This window comes from Oreochromis aureus, linkage group 19, assembly GCF_013358895.1.
Source record: "Oreochromis aureus strain Israel breed Guangdong linkage group 19, ZZ_aureus, whole genome shotgun sequence".
NCBI lineage: Eukaryota > Metazoa > Chordata > Actinopteri > Cichliformes > Cichlidae > Oreochromis > Oreochromis aureus.
The window spans coordinates 748,768-764,415 of NC_052960.1; the positions used below are offsets into that span (position 1 = coordinate 748,768).

Sequence of the window (15,648 nt, forward strand, 5' to 3'; positions counted from 1 at the left end):
GTCTGCTACTATCTCGCCTGAGGGAAGATGCTATCGTGACGCAGCCATCTTGCGTCCTCTCATTATTCCAACATTAGCCAGACACAGAGGCCACAGAAGGCCCTTGAAATTAGCATTTGTGTGGCATTTAAGTCGCAATATAAACCTGCTGTGAGATGTGTGGCATTTAAGGTGTGATACCATCCTGCTGTGAATTAGCATGCTCTTATTTGTTGCTCTCATCTGATATCTTCCTTATGGGAGGGAGCAATTTAACCTTGTTAGGCCCGTATATTGTTGTTGTAAAGGATATGATAAGAAGAATAATTAAGAGTTAAACAAAGGAGTTTGCAATCAGACCGCTGCGTGAATGCCAATGTAATTTTTCTGTGACTTTACTTTGTGTGCAGTACACAGCATAACAATTAGAACCGAGGGTGTTCTGCGGTGTTTGTACTGCAGGATTAGCTTGATATTTGTCGGTATCAATCTGAATGGTAGCTCATAGCTACTCTCAACAAATTTAAAGAGTTCCCTGCAGAATGAATCCTTTCTGCAGACAGAAGGCCTCTATTTTGTGGTTTCTCCTCCCAAGTGTTTGCACAGGTTTAAAAATAGGCAGCTTTACCCCAAGCTGCATCACAGGGATGAGATTTTCGGTCCTAACAGGCCGTGCAGATTGCCATTACTTATGCCTGACAAGCCTACCCTCTGATGTTTCCATGCTGGCCTATTTTAACAACATAAGCTGCTGCTGCCGCTCCCGCTGCTACCGAGATGCGAATTTCCAAATTGGCTGAAAAAGCTTGTCCTGGGGTTACAGCGAGGTTCCCAGAATGCATGTGGGCTGCCTGGTCTCCAGCACAGGATAGATAAAATACAGAGTTGTCAGGAAAACATTTTACCTGAGCTTGTTAAGGTCTTAACATCCACCACGTCACTGGGGACCGGTCCAGGGTTAGGGTTCAGGTTGGGTTTTATTTTAGTCACATGCAAAAATTTCTGAAACTAAAGATGTTCCAAACTGGCAAACATTGCACAAAGCCCAATGCTAATCCTAACCTTGGTTGGGTTCCCGATGACCTGGTGGAACGTGTTGCGATCCTCACATTTCCGTGATACTTTCTGTTTACCAAGCTGGTTGAGCTGATTAACTGTCCTAATTCTCTAAAATGAGCTACACTGTGAAACTGTGGAGGATCCTACCGATCGAACAGGTGCAGCTCATACTGAAAACTGTTCAAACACTCGGATTTCTTTTACAAAATGAGGAACCTCACTGAACCAGCTTAAATGCTGCTGTTGTCGTATTGTGTGCATCCGTGTTTGAGAGAATGGCTCACCTTTATGGTAGAAAGGCTTCTTCATACCATCGGGAAGCCGGGCTTTACGCTCAACACCGTAGCCGTGCCGCGGGCCGTGATCTTCATGGCCATACCTCACCCCGTCTCTTCTGGCAGCCTCGGCAGCCATTTTATCCCTCATTGCCTTGGCGCGTTCGGACTCTAGTGCAATAGCCTTCTCTAGCAGGGACAGATTCCCCTTTGTCATGTCAAACACTTCTTCTGATCGGTCCGAGGTCACAGAGGCCGTGTCCTCATCGAAGTCCCGGTGGTGAGCGTGGTACCGGTCGTCGTGTGCACAACTGGAGAAGGCCTTGGAGCGTGGGCTCAGCTGCTCCTCGAGCTTCATGAGATTGTCCATGTCGGAATAGTTCCTATCGAGCATTCGCCTGTCGTCCTGGCTGTTGTGGAAGTCCCCGTAGCCGTGATGCTGGGGCTGTTGATTGGGATCCTCGCATGAGAAGTGATTTTGCTGGGACGGTGCGTTTCGGTCGATGGACTTAGTTTCGCTGAGTTTCCGAGCGAGGTCGAAGCACTGGTTCCGTAGACACTCCAGACTGCTCAAACACACCTCCTCATCGCTGTTTTCTATTTGGCCATTACTGGTGGTCTTAACTTGTCCATTACCACCGTTGTGCGCATTTACCCCATTGTTCGTGCAGTCAATCGCATCCCCGTTGTCGGCCGTGCCGTCCTCGAACTCCTGTCCGTCCAAGTTGTCGGACAGCACGGCGCCGTGACCCTGTGCCAGCAGTTTGAGAGAGTCCACCGTTTCCCGAACCACGTCACTGTCGACGTCCAAACTCAGATCGCCCCTCTGAGTTTCATCCCCTTCCCCTTCTTCTTCTTCCTCCTCTTCCTCCTCCTCTTCCTCCTCCTCTTCCTCTTCCTCCTCCTCTTCCTCCTCCTCCTCCTCTTCTTCCTCCTCCTCTTCATCTTCAGCACTGTTAGAGGAGTTGCTGTTCATCTCAGACTCCGTCATGGCACGGTTGGCAGCGTCTTCTGCGATCTTGCCCAGGTTCAGGAGTGACTTGGCCACAAGTTCGTCGTAGTTTTCATACTCGTCGTTGTTGTTGTCGTCTTTCTCCGCCATCGGGCCGGATTTGGAATTGCTGCTGCCTCCGCCTCCACCGCCATCGCCCTCGGCCCCCTCACCGCTGCTCATCTGATCGTCCTCTGTTGGAAAGAAAGAACAAGCGTCTTGTAATTTCATTTCCGTCATTCTATTTTACTGCTAAATCAGATTTCTGGGCTTGGTTCATCTAAATTGGATAAGGAACTCTTTGCTTCCCCTAATAATTTACTTTGAGAGTCTTAACAGCAGCTTGTGTTCTGAATTGTGAATCAGCACAGGAAGTTAAATGCAGTGGTTTGGGAAAATTCCAGAGAAAGATGCTCTGCTAAATGAGACTCTATCAAACAGGTACTACGTCTGTTTTACCCCTTTCCCTACCTCTCTTAATTTACAGGTCCTCTGATTATCCTTTAACACCCACCACATCACCAGTGAGCTGCTTAGGGTTAAGGTTAGGTTTTCATCTATGCCTTTATATGTTTTTTTCATCTGTTAGCCCAGCTGTGAGAACACAGTGAGACACCTTGTTTCAAAGGTGGCGTTGGCTACTTTTTCAAACAATGCTTACTTAGCATTAACTTAGCAGTCCAACTCTCACTCCAAATGATTCCCTGGTGAAAGTTAGCCACAGGTGGGAAAGACTTTTTAAAAAATATGTATCTGTTATAATGATTATTTTCTTTGTTATTTGGCTCAAAAATGACATATACCAACCTACCAACCTTTTCTTATACAGGGTTACGGTTGGCGGCTTGGGGGTTGCCATCAGTGAAGACTTAGACCTCAGAGTATCAAGAGGGTGATGATATCGCTCGATAATTCTTTAAATATTCAGTCTGTAGTGTGAAAACCGAAAGCATGTGGAAAATCATTGCATTACTGTGAACATTTATCACAGGAAAGTCTAAAATCTAAGAGATAAAATGTTCCCTGTGCACCACCATAAACCCCAAACAGCAGCTATTCATCGTGCGCCTGTAAAGTTCCTTTTTTCATTCAATCAACAACATCTTTAGAATTCCTTTCAGTGCCTAATTGATTCTGACAGACTGCGAAAGGTTACTGAACCTCTTCTGTCAGTAATTTCAAGCACTCACTCCTGGAGCACTTCCAATCTCTCCTTTCACATTTCCGCCCCGAGCCGCCAAGAGCACATCGCTCACATTGGCGTCACATTTGCCACTTACATTCCTGCAGAGAAAATGAACCCACAGGCTCACACAGACCGATATCTAATGAGAGATTTCATCACTTTTGGTGCAAACGAGCAAGGCAAAAAAATAATATTAATAATAATAACAATAATTATAGAAAACAATAGAACATAATGGAAAAAGCATGTAATTAGTGATGCAGACTGTTTCATTAGTGATGAAATATTAATTACTGCTGGGTTCAAAGACTTAATTGTAATCAAAACAATGATATGAATTTTGTTTTTTTTCCAAGGAGGTCGAGCTATAAAGGAGGAGATCTACATTTTCATACAATGGGGGGTCAGAAGGAAAACATTTATGCATCAGCTGTGCGACTTGAAGAACCTACTGTCAGTTTTTCTGAAGACTACATGAAATCAGCTGTAAACAACTTCTACAATGGTTGCATGACGTTGATATCTCCATCACTGATATCCTGCGTTTGGCGTGACGATGCTGAATGTTCTTAGCTGACGGATTTACGTCCAAACATTTTTGCTCACCTCGTTTCAGACCGACAGCCTAAAACCCGCTGACTGCAATCACAGCCACATGTTCAAAATGGTGACTGGTTCATTCTGGATTTTAGACGTTGTGTAAAGGTGAAAGGTAACCATGACTTTCCACACATACACTGCCTTCCCTGCACAAACACACTTAGGAGCTAACGAGAGCAGCACAGTGTCGCTGCTTCGGAGCGAGAAGAGTCACGAATGACCAGCCTTTGACAGTGCAAGACTGCTTATTCTGCACCAGAAGTTTCATTTTTGATCGCATGGAAACAGTCTGAAGAGCAATCAAGGTGCACAAAAGGGACGTGAAAGAGATTAAACAGGAAACAGAGTAGTGGTGTTGGGTGACGCTCCAGAACAGCGCCCGTATTTGCCCAGCGACAGAAAGAGGTTTCTGCTTTCCTTCTGCAGACTTAAATGCAGGAAGTCCTTCCACTCCAATAAAAATCATGATGATTATAGAGAAGGGTTTGGCAACAACAGCACACGGCAGCATGCAAAGCACTTATCAAAAATACATGGTAATCAGGCAGTAGCCACAGAGCGCGAGGGAGAGGCTGCTGACAGGCTGACGAGGCGGTGGCAACAGTCCACGGTCTCATTGTTAAGGATAAGACCTCGGCTGTGGGCTCTAATGAACACCAGTCTGCAGAGATGTTTTCACATGGCTGCCGAGATGCCACATCAACACGTTGGGTGGGTAGAGCTGCGCGCCAAGCAGGGTTAACACACTCCTCTCTCTGAGCTTCACTCTTAATTGGACTTGAAGGCACTGTCAGGTCCAATCGTGATGCGGGGGTGCAAAGCTGAATCTGCTGGAGAGAAACCTGCCAGATCTGGTGTTGGGCACGCCAGGCGGGGGGGAGACGAGATAACATATGGGGCAGGAGTTTCTCAAATCCCAGTCCCAAACCAGGGGCGATGTTTTTGTATTTTATCCAAATGAAAGGCAACATTCAGCTGAACCTGGGGCTCAGAAGCTTTTCAAATGAGGAAATAATCGTTTTCCAAAATAATCCGGCTGCCGTTTGAGTAATTTAACATGATTTAGTTCCTTTTAGCCTCTGTCCTAACGATGAAGGTCAAACCATTTCAATGGGGAATAACTGAAAAAAGGCGACTCCATCAATTTAGATCATTTATCCATAATTAGAAGAAGCAATTAATATTATTATTTTTTTTTTAAAAGGAACTCGCTGAAAAAAATCAATAAACCAACCGATAATTTGGTCTCAGAGCAGCTGCAGTAAAGGCTCTGAAAATAATATGCAAGGAAAAGGTGCAAATGAATGAATGACATTAACAAAGCATATTAGTGAAATAACTAATCACTGTAGGAATAACAGGCTGTGTGGATCGGACTGTCGGCGCACATCTTCATCTTGCTCCAATGCAGAGGTCTGCGTTGGAGCTTCACCTGTACCTGCCCAACACTACGACATTACAGCCATCACAACCGCAAACAGAACAAGTGCTGCATTAAAAACAATAGAAACAGTAAATGGAACCATTTTTATGAGTAGAAAATATAAACTCTTACCCTACAAATACACTCTTATTTCTGCGTTTGGCAGTGGATTTGGTTAGCTGAGCACAGCAACCGCTGCTAATCTGGCTTTGACTGAAGGGACGCACTTCCTGAGATGTTCACCATGATTCAGCAACAATTTATCCTCCACAAACTCATCACAGTTGTGCACTGGTTGGATTTTAAACACATAAAGCTTTTTGTATTTCAGTTTTTGAGTTGAAATGCAAAGACAGCATCTTCACCTGCATTCTTTCTGGTGGCCAGCAGAGGGCGACTTGTCTGACTGTAGAGAAGTCTATATGAAAGCGAGCCTGCTGGCGGCCTCACATCTGAGCTCAGTAAACACTGTTCTGATACGTTTCTGGTCTCAGTCGCTGGTTTAAAGTCTTACTGAGTAAAACATGATGCTTATTTTGTAGTTTATGTCTTAACTGAGTGGAAAAAAGGAACAATAAAGGTGGGTATGCTGCAGGTCGCTTTAATGCCCATGCTATGAGTATTGCTCATTTGGCATAGTTCAAAATAACCAACAGGGCAATGATGGGAACACAGTGCCTGCATTCGTTAATAATCTTCCTGCCATGATCAGCCTTTGTGCTGAGTGAAATTTTAACCTTCCACTTACGGTACTACAGAAACACTAAAATGTTATTTCTTCAAACACATGCTTTGTTAGCTGTCACACCTGTTGATGGCTGTATTTGCTACAGGTTTGTAGCATTAGCATCAGAATTTCCTGCAAATTCCATGGGAACAAAATGCTGAATAACATCTGCATCCGACACTGGTAAAGTTACTGGCTGCCTTCACTCGCCACTGACTTTTGGTTACATGCATAACCTCGGTTGCAGCTTTGAGCCGGGCAAACGTGTTCCAGCTGTTTGGACCTGGTGCTGGTCTTTTTGGGATGGAAATGCATGGAACCAGTTCTAGATCAGGCACCGTGTCCACTGGACCTGTGTGCTACAGGGCAGCGGTCCCCAATCCCCGGGCCATGGACCGGTACCGGTCCGTGAGTCGTTTGGTACCGGGCTGCGAGAGTTTGAAATGTATGGTTTTCAGGGTTTTTATCGTGAACTCGGTTTCTCTGGGTCTTTTCCCGTGTTGTAGTCGTGTCTTATTTTGAATGTTTATGTTTACACATTACCATAGCGACCAGAGAGCATTAAGGGGCAGAGAGGAGGATGTTACTCTCAATGTTGTTGGCATATTTCAGGAGGACGCTGCTAATAAAGTTACACAATTACACAGTGAATTCATGTTTTTTATTATTATATTTACAAAATGCCACAGTTTTCGTCTCGGTCGTATCATTTTATTTTGTTGTATTTATCTGCCACACCTTAAAGGCCGCTCCGTGAAAATATTGTGTGACATTAAACCGGTCCATGGAGCAAAAAAGGTTGGGGACCGCTGCTGTAGGATGTGTTTCCACTGTGACAAGGTTTCTATGACCAGTCGAACTAGCCTACATTTTGACAGGCTTGATAACTGTGTGGATACTTTATGTCATGGAGGACAGAGTCTGTGTGCTGCATCTGTGAATCACTGATGAGTTTCTTCCAGTCGCCCCTCCCACATAATGTTTTAGGGGTGGAAATGCACAGAACCGGATCAAGATCTCCATGACATTAGAGGAGTCACCTCCTGTGAGGCAGGCCTATGGTGTGAAACTGATAACTGGCACAACCTCCCACCTCAAACACAATGATGGGAGTTGTTGTGCAGCAGTAAGCTGCTGTCTGCTTTGTGGCACCAGCACCAATCGTCATTCACTGTAAATATGTGGGGCCGGCTCTGGACCGGCACAGCCGCTGCTTCAGTGGAAAGTGACATTAAAAAGTGCCTTTAAACCCTTCACTGAAGGTACTCTTACCCATTATGCCTAACGCGTTATATCAATAGTTAATCATCAATAACAATAACAGGTGGAAATGACGGTGCTCTCACCTTGCCCTTGATTCTGTTCTCCTTCCTCCTCCTCTCCGTCTTCATAATCCACCTCTTCTACTCCTTCCTCCTCCTCCACCTCTTCCGCCTCCACCACCCTCCCTTCATCACCCTCCTCTTCTTCTTCCTGCTCCACCTCTACCTCCTCCTCCTCCTCTGCTTCCTCTTCCCCCTCTCCATCCCCTGTCTCCACCTCCCCGTCCTCATGCTCCATTTGCTCTACATTGTAGTCCATGTAGGCTTCTACCTCCTCCTCTTCCTCCTCCTCCACTTCCCCCTCCTCTTCCTCATCCTCTACGGCTCCTTCCTCCTCCTCTTCCTCCCGGTCGTCCATCTCCTCGGTTCCGTCCGTCTCGTAGCACTCCTCCATTGTGGAGTTGTCCATGTCATCAAGGTAGGTGCTCCTCTTGGGGGACGTTTCCAGGGTTTGTCTGTCTATGCTCTTCCTCTTCTTGGCCAGAGGGCAGCCGTACACACTGCAGAGGAGAGATAAGAGGGCAGCCGTTAGCCGTTAGCACCACCTGGCCATAAACGTTCACTCTGGTTTGTGCCCGGGTCTGTGCTGCGACGCTGTGGTTATAAAGTACATCGCTCAGGAGCAAAGAAATATTCAGAAAAGATCAAACTTTGCCCAAACGGCCTTAATTAGACACGCACTCATTAACTGATAAACAACAAAACGCAAAGACGTCGACTCTCTATCTGTGCAGGGAAACAAAAAGCAGAAGATCTGGTTTAGTTTCCACATTCATTGATATTCAGGTACCATCAGTTTGCTCTTCCGGCAGGAGAAAATCACTGTGCATGCCCTGCAAACGCTTTGTTCCAAACTGATATGTCCTTGTTCCCAAGTGAAGCAAAACACATCTGCCTGTCTGGAATTGACTGTACGGGGAAACAGACAACCTGTAGCCTGATTAATTGAATCTTGCCGAGGCACCTCGGGTTTTAATGTATTCTCCGGCTCCCCCCGGCAGCAGGGGGACAGATCCTAATCTGATAATCTGATAATCTGTGTATTTGCTCCGGCTATTGATCACAGGGGCTTAATCCATTTGATTCATCAAACCTCGGAGAGCCCCGACTCCTAGCGGGCCCCCCGAGCCGCCTGTGTGTGCGACCGTTCGTGTGTGTTGTGGCTGCGCGCGCACATTTGGCACGTTAGAACAAAAGCGCCACACAGTCAGAATTATGATGAGTTCTGCTGAGTGTTTTGGCCATCAAATAAACCCCCTGTCCAGGCCCGAGTGCGAGGGAGCTAAACACGCTTTGGGCATGTTCACTCGGCTGTGAAATATCCCTGGCTCCCATTTTTACAACCTCTGGATGTTTCCCCGGGTTCTGCGCTACTTAGAGTGAGACCTGATGTGAACGAATGGCACGGGCGGCACGCGAGGGAGAAAATGGCAGCTGTTAGTCACTGTGAGCTACTTTTGTGCTGAGAAAAACTCATCGCAGTGGTCAGACGGTCTCAGGTACCCATTTTTGTTTCCTCTCTTCCTCTGCTTCATCCAATATCCTCTCCCTCTCTTTCTTTCTTTCGCCCATCAGTCAGTCAGCTGGCAGGCTCAATCTCGCCCAGCCCTGAGATTCCTTAATGGTCTGACCCCCTGCACCCCCCGCAACCAGGGGGCTCATTTCATTAATCTAAGCCCACATGGAAACTCATTCCCTGCCTGACAACCTCTCCCCAGGGCAGCGAGAAGGTCTGCAGGACAGTGAGGGAGGGGGCGGTGGCGTGCTGCAGCACAGTGATCAATAGTGCTTGTGACCAAACATCTCAAAAGCACATTAAAATGCCACTCATCCCAGCCCCTCTGTTCCAGCGCCCTCTCCAAATAAATCAAGGGCCGGTCCCAGCAGGTTAGCGGCTGCCAAGGCAGGCGGGCTGGCAGGAGAGGGGGATAGGTGAGTGGGAGGAGTGGGGGGAGCGGGGGGGAGCGGTGTGAAAAGCAGATAAACACCTCACCCCTCCTCCCTCCCTCTGTCTTCTGGTCCTGCAGTTCCACCTTTATTTTAGCAGTGAAGCAGTCCTGCAGGCGACCAGTGCAGCACCGTGTGCAGGATACCGTCGGCCTGCGTGTTCTCTATGTCACGCATGTTGTCCTGCAGCTGAGAGAGCAACTAAAAACTCTGCGCCCGAGTGTCAGTGTAGACACAACAAAGCAGCCTTTGACGTGTTCAAACTACAAGTGCCCACCTTATCCACTCAAAGCAGCGCCACTGACAGCAGCCACGCCCCTCCCCAAAACACAGCAGATGGTTGGCTACTTTAGGCCTCAGTCACATAGGCCTCTGATTGGTGAGTGGTTGATGAATGGTTGGTGAGCGGTTGCTTGAGGTCGCTGGCTGTTGCCTAGTGAAGTGGGTTGCAAAGAGTGTGCAGCACCAAAAACCTCCATGTCATTGCTTTGGTTGCTCACACTGCTGCTGCTGACATGCACATTTTGCATGGAAAATGCAGACTGATCTGCAAACACTCGACTCGTGCTCTCTGAGCTGTAGTGAAGCTCGAAAAAGTGCAACACAAACCAGAAATGGAGATGTTCTCCTTCAAAGTAAAAGTCCAGCGTCACCGCTGACACTAAACATTTTCAATAGGTATGTCTTTTACTTTGAAGGTACATGGTCTCTGTTTCCAGTTTGCATCAATCTTTTCACAGCGTTTTTTGGAAAACTACAGGCGACCACAGCAGAGGATTTGCAGTCTATTTCACCTCCAGCAACCAGTCAGGGAATACATATTTTTCCCTAGCGACTGGTGGTTACCATGGGATTACTGACCGGTCTCTAGCCTTGCATTATTGGTGTCTCGCCATCTATTTCACAGCTACCACCAGGAACCAATCGCAACCAGTCCGTTCATTTTCCCCTAACAAGCGGCGTTTGTCAGGCGGCTGTCAGCCAGTGCTTAGGCCTGAGTGACTGAGGCTTTAGCTAGCTCTCTGTATTCATCTAAAACCTCTGAAGCTACCAGTGTTGGTTTTTGTGGTGTCTGCTGCGGTCGTTTGGTGACGTTCTGATTAGTCGGTTCCATTTCTAAGCTAACGTTAGCCAGCGTCGCTGAGTGTTGGGAGGCACTGCAGCGAGGCTCTTGGGGAATGAGCGTGAGCCTTTTATCGCCTGGATTTTCAGACAAACAAAAGTTGGGCAATGTCTCGTATTTTAGACTGTGTTATCCTGTGTTCACAAATTGGCAATAAAAAAGCGTTTAATGCCTGAAAATGCTGCATGGAGCACGTTTAACTTGGTGTTTGCTGTCAAGCATTCAGCGCCGGCTCAGTGGCTGACAGGTATTAATGTGACTACACCTGAATCAAAACAATGCTGTTGAATTGCTATAATTGCTCTGCAACATCAGCTAATGGATAGCAAATAATAACCGCTGGCTTGTGTATTTTTCATTGTAGTTTTAAAAGGAGTCGAGTACGCTTCATTATTTCGGGTCAGGCTTGTACAAACAGGGATGCCTTTTAGCAGAGTGTGAACAAGCTTTAAAACCTGACGCTGCTGAAAGTTCCACCTACGGTCCAACAGACATTTGGATGCCATTAAAGAGCTCCGGCTCGCTGAGAGCAGCCACACAGATTCTTATGTAAATGACTTTTAATCACGCTGCCGTTGAGGAGCGCTGCATACAGAGCGCCCGGCTCTCAGGTGTCCTCTCGTCCCTGAGCCGTCAGCTCGTTGTGACACGGTGAAAGGTGTGTTTGCCCTACGATGACTAAGCCACAGGAAGCCTCCGCAGCTCGGCCATCCCACGTTCCCTGGCTCCGTCGCTGTGTGACCTTGGCTGCGACGTTCGTCATCACAGGCACTGCATCCCACTCGCTGCACTTGGCAATTAAAATTCCAGAAATAATTAAAAAGAAATTCTGCAGGCACTGTGCAGAGAAGGGAAGGCGATGAGAAAATTCTGCACCATCCTGAGTTTGCTTTTGCTTTTGTCCCCCCGGCAGCATCACAAAGTCCTCCAAGAAGAGTGAGCCGTACGAGAGGTAGTAATCAAAGAAGAAAAGAGCCTCAGATCACAAAAAGACCACTTCATATTTCATGGAGTGGGCATCCTTGGCATTAGAAGATGGAACAAATTCTATTACAGTGTGAACAAGTGGCCTTTTAATGCAGAAAAGAAACCTTTTGGATACGGAGAGGGCCCATTCCCCGAGACTTAATGTGAGGCGGGGGGGGAGGGCGGCGGCAGGAGAGGGAGAGCTCCTGTTTGGCTAATTTTGGGCGACAGTTGAGCGACTGCTGGAATGCGACAGCGTTCCACGGTGCCTTTATTAGCAGTCATATTAGCGGCTGTTCGCAGCAGGGGCAAAAGCTTTAGCCAGTCATTAGCATCACACACTATTTGTCTCCGTGACGCACGGATGAGGCAGCTGCTGCTGCTTTTCCCCCTCTCCCTCGTCATCTCCTCCTGTCACCAAACATTCCCACCTCAAATCTCTCTGTCTGTTTTCACCCCGGCTCCTTTCTCGGCTCATATTTCAGAATAACATTACAGGTCGGCATCCTTCATCCTCATTTAGAGTCACAGAAGGTTCTGAAAAGGTTACCGAACTTCAGCGTAGTGACCTACAGGGACGAACACTTTGGATGTCTGTCATCCAGCTGTTCTTTAAAGAACACAGCACTGTGACTGGGAATTTTCTGGAACATTAGGCAACATCCATTCTGCCAGCAAACATTCCCAAAACATCCCGGGAGGCTACATTGTGAAGTCGCTCGATGTTTGGCAGACACTCTGTGGAAAGGGAACGTCTCCTAAATGTTCCTAGAACGTCCAAAAGTCCACTGAGTGTCTGCCTCCACATCGTGAGCAGGAATGCTCCGAGAACATTTTGGAAATGAACTAAAAGTTCTCCAAACATCCTGGAGAAGCTGAGAGGGAACTTTATGACTGGTTCCCTGAAAATCCCAAGAACAACTTGACCGTCCTCTCATTGTTCATGAAATAAGCACATACTCAGACCCCATCAGGTTTTTAAAGGGCCAAAACAGGGCGTGGAGGAATGCTCCTAAATATCTCCTGTGTAATCCTGCACAGAAAAAACAAACACACGTCATCTAAAAGTCATCTTGGGAACTTTTTTGTTTTCATGTGCACGTAGCTAACCTTTGACACTGCATTGTTGTACTGAGACAATATTAAAGGTTCTTGAGTTCTCAAAGGGATTTTCTCATTTTACCAACAGGCGTCCATCCTGAAGGTGTCCTCTGTGTTACGCTGTCATGTGACCCATGAATAAACAGAACTGAACCTCCCTTTTAAACGCACATTAATCGACCAGCTTAGATCCATATGTGAACATCCTGATTAAGTCCTCAATGAAACCTCTCAGCGTCACCCTTCAGGAACCATATGGGAACATTATTGAAACAAACGTCACATAAGAACGATTTCATGAGACCGACTTGGACCCATATGTGAATGTTTGAGATGTTCTCAGGTGTCCAACGTGGAACCATATGCTGATGTTCTCTGTGTAATGTCACCAATAAAGAAATTTAATATGGAAGTGTTTTAAGACCATTTCCTGACTGTTCTCATGGGAATGATGGATCCATGTGGGAACACCGCCTAAACATCCCAAATTCACCATCCATGTTACGTTGAGACTAACAAACAAAACAACTGGAAAGTTTTAATAAGAACAGCTGAGCCTCATGTGTGCACATGCTCAGTGTGTTATTAATGAAATGTTCTCATGGAACCACTTGGAATATTCTCTAAACATCCCAAATGCCATCCATGTAGCTTAAAACAGGAAAAATAGAATCCCCTTTTAAACTCTACAGGGAACGTCTGCATAGGACCGACCTGGACCAGTGTGGAACCATGAGGGGAACCATGAGGGAACGTTCTTTGTAGGTCCCACATGTCTTGTGTGTAGTGCTGCACTGAGCATTTCCAATAGATATAAGAAGATTCTTATTAAGTTCTGAACAAAATGTTCTCAAAGGGCCAATGAGGAACCACGTGGGAACGTTCCTGAAACACACTAAATGTAATGTAAAGGAACTAACGTGTAGATGTTCTCTTAACGTCACACAGAGCCCTTTAAAGAGCAGCACAGAACATGTTCTTGATGTTCGGTATCGTTTGAGAACCGTTAAAGAAACATTCAGCATCGTCGCTCTGTGGATTTCCTCCCATATTTCCACCTCCTTTTCCCATTTTCTCATTCTTCGCAGCCTCTCTGTCTGCCTCCACAGAGCACAGCAGAGATGGAGGGAATGCACCACCTCTAACTGTGCTCCCGATCCAGCAGGAGGATCTATAGACATGTGTGGCAGAGCCCTGTCTCCATGGTGATACCCTCCAGAAATCCATGAGGGATTCACCATCCTCACCGCCAGCCAGCGAGGAGAAGGAAAAATGAGAGAGGGAGGCAGACGGGGAGCAAAATGGGAGGCTATAGGAGGGAGGCAGAGGGAGAATGTATGTTTCTGTGCATGTTTGCATGCATGTCCTCCAGTCTTCTGTGTGTGTGCAGAAATATGGGGAATCTATGGCAGCAGAGTTGAAAAGAGAAGAAGAGTTTTGTGTGTGTGTGAGTGTGAAAGAGGAGAGAGGATCATTTCAGAGCTGTCAGGCTTCTCCCGCGAGCAGCCGAGAACAAAAGGTAGCGTCTCGGTGCAGGAGGCTCAGCGCATGGCAGACGCTGCAATTTGGGGCGTTTTCTGGCGGCTCAGGCTCCAGCTTGGATATCAGCTGCTATCACCCATTCACACCCCAACACACACACACAGATTCAGCAGAATAACTGTCAGACTGTCCTAAAGCTCATGAAATATTACTTCGGAGCAGTGGTCTTGGAATAATCCTCACTGTCAGGGAAACTTACATGATGTTTGTAGGTGTTGCGGTTCCATGTCCACGTGGATTTATGCACACGCGTTAATAATAAAAGCATCATTTAACTGTAATCTTTTCGTGTTTCGTTTCTCCAGAAAGCATTAACATGCCACAGTCCCCGTTTCTTCAGCCGGTAATTTAAATGATTTCAGACAGCGGGCGCGGTGGTGGAGTAGCTGAGAGGCAGCGGGCCCCAAAGACTCGCTGCTCATGTCTGCTTGCTGCTGCAGCTCTAACGTGCAGCCTGCAGCTACTAAACCCAACTTTTAGTCAAATACTCCACTTGCTCTGCCTCGACTCTTGCCGTTAACTCTTGCTCTTGTTTTTATCCGAGCCTCCGTTGGTGTCCTTACTCCCCGCTGCCTGTCGAGCCTCCTCCTTTATCCCGAGCCCGGCGAGAGCCCGGGAGCTCAGCTCGGTTGAGATGCACAACAGCGGCGAGAAATCAGCCTCACGTGTGCTGAGCAACATCTCCCTGCAGTCGCCCTCACTCCTACAATGCTCAGTCTCATTCCTGTGGTCTCATACGCTAATGTTTCCTGGTACATGTGTGTGCACGATGCTCAGTCATCCAGGTCACCGAGGCAGCTGGACTTCTCTTCTTTTTCCTGGACACTGCTAATACAGTTTGGGGCTGAAAGACATGAAGTTAGATAGCGGGCTATGCAGCGTTGATCTGACTGCATTAGATGTAGAGTAGCTGTAGTCAGTGTTTTAACCTTGGTCAGGTTTGTGACATAAATCTGTGTCCTTGACCCAAAGTCAAGCATGCTTTCAGTGGCTGTTTGACTCTGGGTGGGTGTTTGACTCTGGGTGGCTGTTTGACTCTGGGTGGGTGTTTGCTGCTTGTCCACAGTCATGTTTGTGGTCTTCATGGACAGATGCTTTTTGCATGCAGTCGAGTGTGAAGCAGCTGGTACAAGAATTAGCACCTCCAAGTTTAAGGCCGTGGTTCTCTACTGGGAGATGGTGGACTGACTCCTTTTGTCTTATCAGCCTGAGCCCCACGCTCGAGCGAAGAGCATCTCCGTGTCTTTATTATGGAGCAGGTACGGGGCTGTGATGGGACGAGACAAGCCAGAGTTTTTCTCATTGTACCAGATGAAATGCTGAAAGAGTCGAAGGAGGAAATTTAAGCTTCAGAGCTGCAATGGTTGTTCTTTGTCCTGTTGGGTTATGTTAAACTAATGCCTAGCA

General features: G+C 47.0%; 2 protein-coding genes across 4 annotated transcripts in view; both read right to left on the bottom strand.

The window, feature by feature from the left end:
• Positions 1 to 7,651, bottom strand: part of myt1lb (myelin transcription factor 1-like, b) — a 37,791-nt gene extending 30,140 nt beyond the window's left edge. For all 3 annotated transcript variants that reach the window (XM_039603831.1, XM_039603832.1, XM_039603830.1), the window contains exons 1-2: positions 7,587 to 7,651; positions 1,323 to 2,498 (exon numbers count right to left, since the gene is read on the bottom strand). In XM_039603831.1, the coding sequence (XP_039459765.1) occupies positions 1,323 to 2,487 (1,165 nt within the window). In that variant the 5' untranslated portion in view covers positions 2,488 to 2,498; positions 7,587 to 7,651. The remainder of the gene's footprint in view (positions 1 to 1,322; positions 2,499 to 7,586) is intronic.
• LOC120434946 (myelin transcription factor 1-like protein) overlaps positions 7,516 to 15,648 on the bottom strand; it is a 68,982-nt gene continuing 60,849 nt past the window's right edge. The window contains exons 6-7 of the mRNA XM_039603620.1: positions 7,729 to 8,062; positions 7,516 to 7,521 (exon numbers count right to left, since the gene is read on the bottom strand). Coding sequence (XP_039459554.1) covers positions 7,516 to 7,521; positions 7,729 to 8,062 — 340 coding nt within the window. The remainder of the gene's footprint in view (positions 7,522 to 7,728; positions 8,063 to 15,648) is intronic.